The sequence below is a fragment of the Hyaena hyaena genome, unplaced genomic scaffold (assembly GCF_003009895.1).
Source record: "Hyaena hyaena isolate Hyena2069 unplaced genomic scaffold, ASM300989v1 scaffold_769, whole genome shotgun sequence".
NCBI lineage: Eukaryota > Metazoa > Chordata > Mammalia > Carnivora > Hyaenidae > Hyaena > Hyaena hyaena.
Window position 1 is genome coordinate 386,390 of NW_024081401.1, and position 13,387 is coordinate 399,776.

The 13,387-nt window shown below is 43.4% G+C and overlaps 1 protein-coding gene across 4 annotated transcripts in view; it reads left to right on the forward strand.

Moving 5' to 3' along the window:
- UNC13B (unc-13 homolog B) overlaps positions 1–13,387 on the forward strand; it is a 218,630-nt gene that overhangs the window by 173,819 nt on the left and 31,424 nt on the right. For 3 of the 4 annotated variants that reach the window (XM_039218603.1, XM_039218604.1, XM_039218605.1), the window contains exons 11-14: positions 5,506–5,552; positions 8,412–8,490; positions 10,638–10,712; positions 11,167–11,386. In XM_039218603.1, the coding sequence (XP_039074534.1) occupies positions 5,506–5,552; positions 8,412–8,490; positions 10,638–10,712; positions 11,167–11,386 (421 nt within the window). Of the gene's footprint in view, positions 1–3,027; positions 3,051–5,505; positions 5,553–8,411; positions 8,491–10,637; positions 10,713–11,166; positions 11,387–13,387 lie in introns of all 4 variants that reach the window. The other variant, XM_039218602.1, reaches the window with a different exon arrangement.

The window sequence follows — 13,387 nt, forward strand, 5'->3', positions numbered from 1 at the left end:
TTTTCTATATCAAACTCTAATCGTAAGTGTAACATCACCACAGGGGGCATTATCTTTTACCCTTACCTGAATTTTGCACCAGAGTCTCTATGGATCCTGGCACCAAATGCCTGTTTTGAATTCTGGGCTTTGCCACTTGCTGTAACTTTAGGCAAGTTTCTTAACCTCTGTGATGATCTTCAGTTTAATCAACAAAAAAATGGAGATAATAGTATTTACCCAGTAGAGTTGTTGAGAGAAATAAATGAGCTTACTCTGATAAATGTCAGGTACATGATGTGTTCACTTAATGTTAGCTACTCTCTTTGTCTTCATGATTATTAATCATCAGCTCCTTCTCTAGAATAGAAGCTTATCAACATCAGGGAGTTTGTTTCATGCTCTGCTGCATCACCAGTACTGAGAACAGTGCCTAGAGTGTAGTTGGTTCTCAACATATACTTGTTGAAGACATGAATCCTTGCTGTAACCCTAGGAGGGTTCTTATTTGCTTTTTACAGGTAAGGAAATGGAGGCTGAAATCAGTTGAGCACCTCAAGTCTTTTCACTCCCAACTACAATGGAGTTAAGATTGTTTTAATGATGAGGAGATATGTCACTTCCTTATAAAATGGACTGTCTGGAAGAGTGCTCTCATTCTTAAGGTCAGGGAATTTATTTTTATTTATTTTTTGCAAAGCAAGTGTTCTCTAGATATATAGCACTTAAACTGAAAACTAAAAATGACTGGAAAAATATTAAGGCAATTTAAGAAGTTAGGAAGCACAAAAGTTTGACTCTGAACAAGAAAAGTTTTGGATGCCTGGGTGGCTTAGTTGGTCAAGCATACAACTTTGGCTCAGGTCATGTGACCTTATAGTTAGTGAGTTCCAGCACTGCATTGGGGTCCTCTATTGTCGGGGCAGAGCCCACTTCTAAGATCCTCTGTCTCCTTTGCTCTCTGCCCCTCCCTCCCTCTCAGGACTGTCTCTGTCTCTGTCTCTATCTCTCTCTGTCTCTCTCTCTCTCTCTCAAAAATAAACAAGCATTTTTTAAAAAAAGAGGGCCACCTGACTGGCTCAGTTGGTTAAACGCCTGACTTTAGCTTGGGTCATAGTATTGTAGTTGGAACTTGCATGAGGCAAGTTCGAGCCCCACATCAGGCTCTCAGCTGTCAGCATGGAGCCCACTTGAGATCTTCTGTGTCCCTCTCTCTGCACCTCCCCTGCTTGTGTGCACACACACTCTCTCAAAAATAAATTAAAAAAAAAAAAAAAGGTTTTGTTATATTTGTTCAGTGGGTAGAACAAACTGAAGAGCTAGTACTGCAGTTCCTTGGAGTCTGGCTAGGAGACCTATGTTTTATCTGGTGATGGGCAAAAGATACATTCTGAGAAACTGTTTTCTAAGTCGTCAAAATTCAGTTCCTTTAACTACATACAAATGCTAGGAGATGTGCTAAACCCTCAGGCTACAAGGGTAAAACTATATATATATGGAGAGCCTTGACAGCCTCGTCAGCAGATTCTTAGGTATTATGGGGAACTCTGGGAAGAACAGAAAGACACAAAGTAACTTTGACATGATGTGTACAGTGTATTTTCAAGATAGTGGAGGCGGAGAGAAACCTTTCTAATTTGAATCATAGGGTCAGTTAAAATGTTCATTACCTAATTTTCTTTTTCAAAGACAGCAAGGATATAATAGGGCAGGTGGGTGTAGATGTAGAAGTGATATTGCCCATTCCAGCAAGTGTCTTTTGCATCTCATCCACCTTTCTATAGCTGCACTATTTTGGAGGATTCCTATTCTTTTTTTTTTTTTTTTTTTTACAAATAGTTTATTGTCAAATTAGTTTCTACATAACACTCAGTGCTCATCCCCAAAGTGCCCTCCTCCATGCCCATCCCCCCCTCCCCCCCACATCCATCAGTCCTCAGTTTTTGTCAGCATTCAAGAGTCTCTCATGGTTTGCCTCTCTCCCTTTCCCCCACCATTTCCGCCCTTCTTCTCCCGCTTGTTCCTCCGTCAAGTTTGGAGGATTCCTATTCTGAGTTAACGCCTCTGTCAGGTCAGGTGACCCCATTAAGTCATCAAAAATAGCTGAAAAATTGGAAACTTCGGAATTAGTTTCTATGATTCTCCCTTTTACTTGTTACATAATATCAGTGGATCTTTAAAAGGGAGGGAAAAGAAAGAGGGGAGCTGATCAGCCCAGATGAATGGATTTGCCTTAGAGAAGGAAACTTGTGGAGCTATCCATATGTGGCCTAGAGGCAATGTTGTCTGATGAATAGGAGAAGGAGTAATTTCTGGACTTTATCTTCCTTTACTGTGATTTGCTAAAGCCCTTCTGGAAACATCAGTTTCCTTTGGAGAATTCTTCTAGATTTAATAGATAATCAGGCCTGGAGTTGCCATCAGTTTTGTCCTCCAGATCATGGTAACTTCGGTGAGGTCAATGGCCAGTTGATGCCCCCACCTATTCCAGTCCTAGCCTTAAGTCCAAGCCTTAACATGGCCTAACTTGGGAAAACAAGCCAGGGTTGCTGGGCAAATGCATGGCCAAGCCTGCTTTGGGAAATGGAAAGGGTTCAGTCACTAGGCTTTGGGGTTTGAGGACAGCTCCCAGATCCAGAATGAGCTCCTGTAGCTTCCAAGGAAGGAATTCCATCTGTTCTTAGCCCAGCTCAGATATCCTGTTGGAGTGGCCCTTGATAACAAAGTGTGTGGCACTGGTTTCCTTGATGCTGCATGCAGACCTCTTTGGAAAAGGAAGAAAGGTGACTGAAATCCCGAGGCAGGCTTTGTCCTTTAGTTTGAGTAGCCAAACCAGGACATGGTCTAAACTAAAAGTGGGGACTAGCCAATACAGGAAGTAAGGATTCTGGGAGTTAAGCTCTGTGAACTAACCAGTTGTTCTGAGGACCTCTTTCTTTTCTCCATGTCCCTTAAGGTTTAGCTGGCATTTTCTTTGGGTTCCGTGCTATGGGACTGAATCTACTAACCTTTTCTGCCCTTTTTTCCCTGCTCTTTCTCTCCTTGCAGAAGGAAAGCGAGGAGCCGTTCAGGTTGTGCCTCTGGCCCTTTGGGTCCTTTGTGTTGTCTATTTTCTACCCTTCTCTCCTGAGCACAGAGTGTGTGTGCACACATGTGCACACACACATGATCTGTGCCTCTGAGCTTTGGCTCATGTAGATAGTCTGTTTTTCCTAAAAGCAGTTTGTGGGCATGCTCCATTTCTGTGTATGCTCCTGCAGACATCCCTGGAGCGCAGTGTGAGAATGTGTGTGCCAGCATGGTGCACATTCAATGTAGCATGTGTGTGCTTATACTTGTACTCAGTTTGACTCCCCCAAATACTGATTGCCCTTCTCTTCTATTTTGCACAGTGTTTGTCCATTTATTGCTTGTCGCTGCAGGTTGGCATATGCTGTAAACCCTTGCTGAGCCCAGCATGCACACACTTTGTATTTGAGAACAGGACTTGCTATAGGCATTTTGTGCCTCTTGCCTGGGGCTCTAAGTGTGAATGTGCTTTGTGCTTCTGAGCAGGTTTCTTGGTTTGTGAACACAAGCTTCCGTAGACCTGTGATGTGGTTCCCCCATGCCATGTGAATGCATTGTATCAGTCATGCTCTCTACTTGTAAGTAGGCACTGGTTCTTGAAAACCGTGAGGTTTGCTTTTGCCTGTGATATAGGCCCTGGTGAACACTGAATCCTTCTTCAAATGGGTGTGCACACATGCTTTATCACCCTGTGTGATAGGATCCATGATCACCTTGTGTTTCTCTCAGGCATAAGTTGTGTCTGTGAGTATACCTGCTGTAGGTACTTTATCTAGACCTCCTTTTACTCTCACAGCCCTCCTTCAGTACCTGTGTGTGCATGCTCTATGCTTTTATCTGCAGTCTTCTACAGACCCACTATCCCCTCTAAGCACAGAAAATGTGTATGATCTGAGCTTGTTGAACCCTGGTTCCCAGAGACTTTTTGTGACTTTGTTTCCTTAAGGTCAGTGGTTTCTGGCAAACATCTAATTTTAGGTAGGAAATAAAAATCTGCTCAGTACAGTGACTGTTTCCAAAGGGAAGGTAAGTTCTGGCTGGTAGGATCTGGGGATTAAGGGATAGGCTACCCCTCAAAAGCAACCTTAGGGGGCTGGTATTATCCACTTCTGGTTTCCTTTGGGGCCTAGCTGTCCTTTTGCCAGGATCATCCCACCCACAGAACCATGGAAAGAGCCAGATAAGGTGAAATGTGTTCATAAAGGGCTGTAGTTAGTAGACAGGCAACCTGAGTCCCGACAACCTGAGAAGGGTCTAAGAAGGGTCTTAAATCCAAAGTTCATCTTGAGCCTACTGCTGAGCCAGGGTAATTCTTACTTAAGATAATTATATCAACCTATACCACGCCTATCCTACCTCTCCCTTTTCCACCATGTTTTGCCTAATTTTGCCTAATCTATAACTTCTCCCATCTGGGGCTCTCCCAAAACTTTACCCGCTGTACAAAGTTAAATACCATACTCTTGTCTCCCTTGTCCTGGAGCTCATTTGGTCCAGGATAGTTAACTGGAGCCCAGGTTTTAGGAGGCAGGAAAGTTTTGGGGGGTTCAGGGGAACAAGGAGGGGGCAGGAAGCCCCAGACCTGCTAGCACTAGATCTGTTGACCCTAAACAGCATTTACCATTGGTTCTCTAGAGAGCCCTAGAAGCTTTGGAACTTTCTGTCTACACTGCTTTGTTTTTGGGGTTTTTTTTCTGTGTTTTGTTTTTTATGTTTCTTGTTCTGGGTTTTTTTTGGGGGGGGGTTGGCTTGTTTGTGGAGAAACCTTTAAAAACTGTTTTCAGGTGGTTTCTTCTTTGAATTATTTGGTACCTCAGTTTTCAACTTCTCATTATAGAGCTCATAATGTGTACCAGAATGATAATCTAAGTATCCAATCTGCCCTGGGTTTTCTTGTCACATATATAGAGCTTATCAGATGTAGAGTGTCTGCGAGTTATGGCTTCAAGGAACTTAAGTAAAGTCAAATCCCAAGATGAGATGGGAATCCAGAAGGACCAAATCACTACTCTGTGACAGCTAAGGGAATTTAGGAATATAACTAGAAAGAGGCCAGACTCTATATAAAGTGGTCCTTTTGCTTAAGTGAGGCCCAAGTAGATTTTTTTTTGGGGGGGGCCCTTGGCTTACTGTTACATACACCAGTGGATTGTATGAGGGGGTGTAAGTTCTGGTAGTTCTCACACTCCCAGTGGACCTTAGCCTTAGAGCTTGACCTTGTATCCTTCCTATTCACTGAGGAGAAGGGAGACAAAGTAGTGCTCAGTTTGGCAACCTGCTTATTGCTGTGGCTGATCAGGGCATTTGCTTAGACATTAGTCTGGCTATGTCACCACATTCTGTATATGACCTATACTTCTCTGAGATTCCTACTTTACTACTCACTGCCTGACCAAAGAAATATGGCTGTCTCCCATCTTTTCTAGGATCTAACTTTTTTTCTGTCTCTCTTTAAAGATTCCAGATGATGGTAACCCCTCTCTGCCCCAGTGGCTCCCAGGAGGGTAAGTGATTCCCTACAAGGTTTCTGTGGATTTTCTAGTCTCTCATGCTGCTTCTAGTTTTTCCCCTGAGGAACAGTAGAAAACACTCCGTAAGTTGAATCCTGGGAAAGAAGAGGCTCTGCTATAGAGATTGGTTGGTTCTCTGAGGAGAGGAGAGAACTTTGCACATTGACTCCTCAGAGACATTAGAGAGAGCTTTATAGCATGGTTTCCGTGAGGCAGGGGAGGGAGCTTTGGGACTTCCCTATCTTTGCCTCTAGAATTTCTGACTCATTGTATTATAGTTAGTGATAAACCTTTTAGGTAGAAGAGGAAACTAGAAAAATATCTGCATTTGACACACCTTTTTATTCTGTTGTTGATAGTATATCTGATTAGATTATTCTCTGGTCTCTGTCCTGCTTCAGCTGTTGTGAGTCACCTACTTATTCTGTTCTACTCTAGTCAAGGCATAAGTAGCATCCCTTAGGAGCTCTATGTGTGCTGTCTGTGCTTCATGTTTGGGAGTTTCAGACCCATGTGATTGCAGCAAAGAGTCATTTTAAGCTGCTCAACTTAAGAGAGAGTTTAAGTGCCCTCCCCCACATCCCCCTGGCACATACACTGTCCATTATTTCTCAGAATCTTCCTTCTCTCCTTGTCCCATAAAGGCCTTTTGACATGAGAATTCCCAAGTAGCTGCTTCTCTTTCTCATGATCAGGGAAGAAATAAGAACAGATCATAAAATTATCTACTATATTTTTACATGCTCTTTTTCCTTGTGATTTTTTTTAAATAGGTCATGTGAATGAGCTATCCTTTTTTCTCTTGTCTAAAGCTCATTCATGTTGCAAGAACCTTTAGTGGTGCATACTATAGTTTTTAGAATTAGCCACAAACTTGCTTCTTTAACAGCCCTTCTTCAGGACTTCAGCTTTTTTCTTCTAATGATTGTAAAATACATACATGACAATGGAACATATCTAAGCTATTTTTAAATGAGGCCATACAGTGATTTTCTAAATGTCTCCCTGTCATCTTTCCTTTCCTTCAGCTTAGTCCTTGGAAGCTGTCACAACTTTAGAACTTCCCTAGGTCTGGTAGTCTCATTGAAAGCAAAGCTCATTTCCTGTGCTCAGGAAGCTAATTTATTAGACATCAACATAGCAGGTTGTCTGTTCCACCTCTTGGCCTTGATCTAATTTATGGCTCCATTCTTTGCCTATATAGCTAACTGACAGTACTTTTCTTATGCAGCATGTCTCTTTTCAGATCGGTTATGGTGAACCACCTAATTACCTTACCACCTTCCCCATCTCCTTCTTTTCATTAGAGTCAAGTATATGAGTTCTTTTCATTGAGATTCAAAATGACAGCTTCTAAAAGGCTGGAGAAATTTTGTAGTTTATTCCCCTTGTTTTATTGAATTGGCATCAAGACCCAAAGAAAGGAAGGAATTTTGGCAAAGGACATAGAGTGAGTTAGAAAAGTTGGGTCTAAGGGATACAGAAATGCTGAGGCATAGGAGCACATGTACCCCAATGTTCATAGCAGCACTCTCCACAATAGCTAAAACATGGAAAGAGCCTAAGTGTCCATCAACAGATGAATGGATAAGAAGATGTGGTTTATCTATACCATGGAATACTACATGGCAATGAGAAACAATGAAATCTGGCCATGTGTAGCAACATGGATGGACCTTGAGGGTGTTATGCTGAGCAAAATAAGTCAGGCAGAGAAGGACAAATATCATATGTTTGCACGTATAGGAGGATTAGGAGGAACTTGATGGAGGAACAAGGGGGAGAAGAAGGGCGGAAATGGTGGGGGAAAGGGAGAGAGGCAAACCATGAGAGACTCTTGAATGCTGACAAAAACTGAGGACTGATGGATGTGGTGGGGAGGGGGGGATGGGCATGGAGGAGGGCACTTTGGGGATGAGCACTGAGTGTTATGTAGAAACTAATTTGACAATAAACTATTTGTAAAAAAAAAAAAGAAAAAAAAAGAAAAGTTGGGTCTAAAACCCAGGTTATCTCATTGTGAGAATAGTGTTGTAAGACATTCTCTGTAATTTTATTCATATAGTTATGGAAGAAATGGCAAAGAACAACGAAATTAATACGCATAGAAATGGTATAAAGTTTTAGAAATCTCTAGTTGCTTCAGCTGTAATTTTTTTTTCCTGGTCCCTACTGATGTATCCACAGGGCTAGGCCAGACTTAGAGTCCTTTTGTTGTTTCCTTCCTAAATTTTCTTTGTTTCCCCCTCTAAATGGTCTTTTGGAAGTTTCCTATCCCACTTTCCCTACCTCTGCTTGGTTATGCAAGCTCCTCTTTCCACGGAAACCTTTTTCTTCAGGAGGCTTGAATGGACAGAACTGGTGACTCTCTTACTCAGGATGGAGAAGGTTACCTTCTACATGTCATTAGCAGTCTTTCTCACCTAGGCAGCAGCTCTTCTGTAGAGCTATTCCTGTGGTTTCTGTTCTAGCACAGGCCAGGAAACACCTTTGGGGAGGAGTGTCTCTGCCCTGAGTGTAGGGAGGGGCCCTCTTAACTACGAATTCCCTCCTTGCAGTATGCAGCACTAGGGCCTTCAAATATACAGAGGTGCCTTAAGTGTTGTCGTGGGATAAAAGATCTCCCTGTTTTTGACAAAAATTATAGAAAGAAACATGGAGGGGCACCCTGAGAGCAGATTCCATTGCTCATCATTCCATGGCTTTATTTCCTCTCACTTTGTGTCTTCCTTACCCCTCTCAAAGGCACATGGTGGAAATCAGTTCGTCTTCCTCTGGGGAGAGAGTGAGCAAGAAGAATAGAACACTGAACCTGCCAGTAACAAGCCCTGACATGTTTTCTTCTCTCCTTAGGCCAGCTGGAGGGCTCTATGGCATTGACAGCATGCCAGATCTACGGAGAAAGAAGCCACTGCCACTTGTCAGTGATCTGGTGAGTGACTCTTTGCAGACTTAGGCTGTAGGGTTGCGATATCCCCCATTAGGCCTTGGCAATTTATCAGGACTGGTACTGGTACATTTAGTGATAAAAATTGGTCTGAAGATCAATCACTTAAAGCTTTACTGAGACTTAGTGATGAGACCTTAGTTGGACCTTATTTCCTCATTAGAGCCCCAGGTTCTTCATTAGCTAAAGCTCCTACCTGGAACTATAGCTTGGGCCCTCAAAGCTAGGTTCCAGAGGTGTCTTCTAGGTATCTTGTTCCTCTGGGTTTCTCTACAGCCTCCTTTGATGACCCGGAATGGAAACTGCCTCTAGCCTTGACCTAGATCATTGAGTTTAGCGATAAGCACCACTGATGCTACTCCTTAGATATAAACCAATAATCTTCTCCCAAGACATAGACTTGCTGGAGAATTTTTGTGTCCCTAATACTTAACTCAGAGTCTGGCACTGAGAGGTAATGATAAAAAAATGTGGAATTGAATTGAAAGAGGCTTAGGAGTTAAAGCTGATCTCAAGACCTCCAGGATGACTGGAAGCTCCCATCTTGGATCATACCTCCTGCAGCAGGACCAACTCAAGGAATTTTGCATAGCCTAGTGGGTAGTGGGAGTATCTATCAAAATCGTAGATCTCTAAAACTAGAAGTTCAGTAAGACTTGAACCCCTTTTCTTATTACCATTTTCTGCTCTTGTTTTCTGTCCTCCCCCCCCATTCCGTCTATTTTGCTTTTTCTGTGCATTCTTTTTCCCATTTCTCTTCCATTTCCTGCTTTCTCCCCTCCCCCACCAGTTTCTCTCTTCTTAGTTGACTGAATGGAATTATCCTCTGCCATTTTCTCTTTATCATTTTTTACTATCCTTCCTTCCTTTCTTTCCTACTGCCTGTGTATCTTTTCCTTTCTCTTTTTCCTCTTTTCTAAGGTGCCTTTCCTCTTACCATCAAGCTGGTTGGATGAAGATGAGTTCTAATACCATGTCTTCTTATTACTTTCTTTATCTTCAATATCTTTTTTCCTTCTTTTTCTCTGCTTCTACCCCACCCCCACCTTCTTACATACCTGCTCTTCTTTGCTTCACTAGTTGGATAGCAGTGTCTTTGTCATGTCCTGCTTCTGTCCTCCATATTTTAATTTGCCTATATTTTACTTTCTGGTATAACTCTCCTTAGGGTAGAAGCTCTAGGCTCTGGATAGCTGGCTGGGTTGAAGATAATTTTTAGTGGATAGAGGCAGAGGGGGTTGGGATGTTGTTTCCTACATTGATCAGCTACTGGGAAGAACCTCTCAGTTGCCTCTACAAGTTTTTTTCATGCTTTTGGGGGTGACTTTAACACCATGTTGTTCCTTTCTCTGCTCTCCTCTGCACAGGCTATGGTGAGTGTCTCCAGAGCCCCTTTCCATCCTCTGTAAGAATCTCAAACTACCTGGGCCCTTCCCAACAGTTTCTCCTGTTTAGGCTGATATACCTCCTATCTACCCAATACTCACTCCAGAGGCTGTCCCTAAAGCTTGGGCTTAGCAGATAACATGAGGCCCCTCTACACAAGAGTTTGGCTAACAGAGCAGTCCCAGCTCTCAGACTTAACCCCCTGCCCTGGTTGATTTGACTGAGGTTACGTTGCCCCTTTGGCTGAGTGTCTTGTTCACTTGGGCTGCTGGCCTCTATAGCCACCTGGGATTGTGTGGGCATGGGGTGGTACCCATGGATAAAGGATAGCATGGAATTGTTCTCAGTAATGGTTCTTAAATGTGACTCTGATATAGTTTATTCTATTGTGAATGACCTATTTCCTACTGTAACTCTAAACTTGTCATTTTTCTTTATATTCCTATAAACAAAGGGTGGGAAACCTAAAAAGAGTGAAGGAAAGAGAAAGTTTTTGGATGATAGGTACCCTAAGAAAAGTGTCATTCTAACATTGTTAGAACAGTCTCCTGAGGGCCTTGTGTTTTGGATCTTAACTTGGGAATCTTATTACCGATTACCCATGGGCAGTTCTTGTGAATGACAATAAAATTAGAGAGAAGGTAGTAAGTCAAGTAGTCAAATCACTTTGGTCACTGAAACTCCCTTCCCAGGACTTTGCCAGCCCTTGGCAATAGCCAGGGCTGACAGCAGGTCTTTTCTCTTAGTCATTGGTCCAGTCCCGGAAGGCAGGAATTACTTCTGCAATGGCTACACGCACATCTCTCAAGGATGAAGAGCTGGTAAGTGACCCATGGGCTTTCATGAATTCATTGGCCTAAAGACTGATAGCGGCTCTAAATGAGAATTCATCAGTGTTAGGCACACTTTATTAATGAAACATATAAGTAGAAGACACAAGGGGCCAGAACAGAGGTAAGCCCAAGTCTTACGTTGCAGTATGTGACCACTGAACTCAGGGTTTTATGATGAGCCTAGGACTCTCTGTTTTCCAAGAAAGTTGGAATGCTGAGAAAAGGTTCAGACATAGCATTCAGGTCAGATCTCTCTTGGATGACCTGGAGCACATGACATTGACAGGCTTCTTTCTTGGCTGTGGGCTGGGCCAGGCTAGAGTATCTCCTTTATTGCCAGAGGAGAAATCAGGGTCTTGATTACCCTGCAGGGGTCTCAGTTCTGGTATCTCTTTGCAGAGACCTAAAGTTGCTGGTGGGTGATGGGGTATGTGTCTTTCAGAAATCCCACGTGTATAAGAAAACCCTGCAGGCCTTAATCTACCCCATCTCGTGTACCACACCCCACAACTTTGAGGTCTGGACAGCGACTACCCCTACCTACTGCTATGAGTGTGAAGGTCTGCTCTGGGGAATTGCCCGGCAGGGCATGCGCTGCAGCGAGTGTGGAGTCAAGTGCCATGAGAAGTGCCAGGACCTGCTCAATGCCGACTGCCTGCAACGTGAGTGTTCCTGTGGGATGAGGGGGCAGCACGGCCTCTCCCAAATAGTCTTGCAACAAAGAGCTAGGATGGCTGGACTATCATTACTCTAGTCTACCTGATTATGAAGTTCTTTCTTTTTCAAAGAAACTAGGGCCCTGAGTCAAGGGGCATTACCTTTCCAAATAACAGGTCTTACAGCACTGTCTTAAGCACCTTTAGGAAAACAGATTTTGAGCTTTCTATGCCCCTCTGGCAGAACTAGAATCTCTTCCAGGATTCAGATGATCCCAGAAGCTGTGCTTGAGTAGTGTACACACTGCAGTGGCCATATTGCCACTAGACTACATATTGCCAAATGACTAGAGCATGTTTAATTGGGGACCGAAACTATTGGGAAGAGAGAGTTCTGTGAGGTTCTAGGCTTCACAGAAGAACCTCTTGAGGTATAGACCCTAGGACCCAGGGAAGGCAGCATTATTCCTGGCTTATAGATGCAGCTTTTAGACAACAGTGCTGGGAACAGAAGTGACAAATGGATCAGGCAGAGGTCCCAGAGGAGAATGTGCCAGACTCCCAATGCCCTGACCAAATATGTGATTCATGCTGCCATCATGGACTGGGGAGAATAGGAGCAGAAAAAGCAACAAGTTTCTGCCAAAGGAGTTAGTAGCCCTCCAAGTTCTTGTCTCCTTGCTCTGCTCCTGCAGGGCTTGTAAACACTGTGGCTGGCTCTCAGTGGGAGCAAGGGTTAGAGATGTGGGAAAGTATTGCCTTGCCCCTCAGGTCTTCCACTTGTTACTCAGAGCCAAGTCATAGCAATGAAAACTTCAAGGATTATTGTAGGAGAAAGAAAGGTCACCTTTAGACTCACAAGCACTTCATTATCCCAAATAAAGATATGTGGCATAAATGGGGCCCAGGGAGAGGCCTCAATGAATTGTTCACTAAAAATGTCTTTGTGTAAAGGGCCCTAGATTGGTGCTGGCGCCATGACTATGAAGAAACAGGTAGAACAAGTCAGTGGAAGAGATGGGGCTCTGAAAAGACGGAAGATGAATGCTGGTGATGACTTTGCACAGATCCATCATAAGGGGGTGCAAGCACAGATGCCAACAGACTCTTGCTTTTTTTTTTTTTAGTTTTTATTTAATTTTTTAAAATGTTCTTTTATGTCTTTATTTTGAGAGTCAGAGACAGAGAGCGAGCAGGGTAGGGGCAAAGAGAGAGGGAGACACAGAATCTGAAGCAGGCTCCAGGCCCTGAGCTGTCAGCACAGACCCCAACACGGGGCTCGAACCCATGGACTGTGAGATATGACTTGAGCTGAAGTTGGATGCTTAACCAATCGAGCCACCCAGGCGCCCCAGCAGACTCTTGCTTTGATTACTAAGAACTAGCAGCCAGGCAGGCTGCATAGGCTGCTTGCTGGAAACTTTCTGAAATGCTGCTTCATAGCAAAGGTGTCAGCTTTTTCCTCAAGGGCCTTCCAGAGGTCCCAGTCCAAGGAAGTAGCAGTGTATGGGATGTGGTAAATGGCAAGACTAGGGTGCAACCCAGGTCATTTTTTTAATTTATCAGGAAATCTCTTTTTGCCTAAGGCTTCTGTAAAGTGCGGAGTAGAATAAAATGCCCTTTTATGGGCTTCCCTGGACAGATCTGCTTGCCATCTTTGCAGGGTTAGGACTCAGATGTTGGTCTTAATTTTTGCTCCAGGTCTTGTAGAAAAGGCCTAAGTCTTTGGAGAAAAGAGAGAGATAACCAATCTGCAAGGCCAGTAAAGGAGAGATTGGCCCCTTTATGACAAGCCCATATGGTGAAATACATCAGAGGAGTGTGCTCTTTTTTACCATACTACTATACTACATTATTCTTACCATACTACATTATTTTATGAGATTAAAGATATTAGAGCCCTGAGGCAGAATCCAGTGAATAATTAATTCTGAGATCTATATCGTGTTTTGGAAGTTGAATGAGATTGGTCGAGTTGTCAGGCCTACTCACCAACCCTCCCTCATA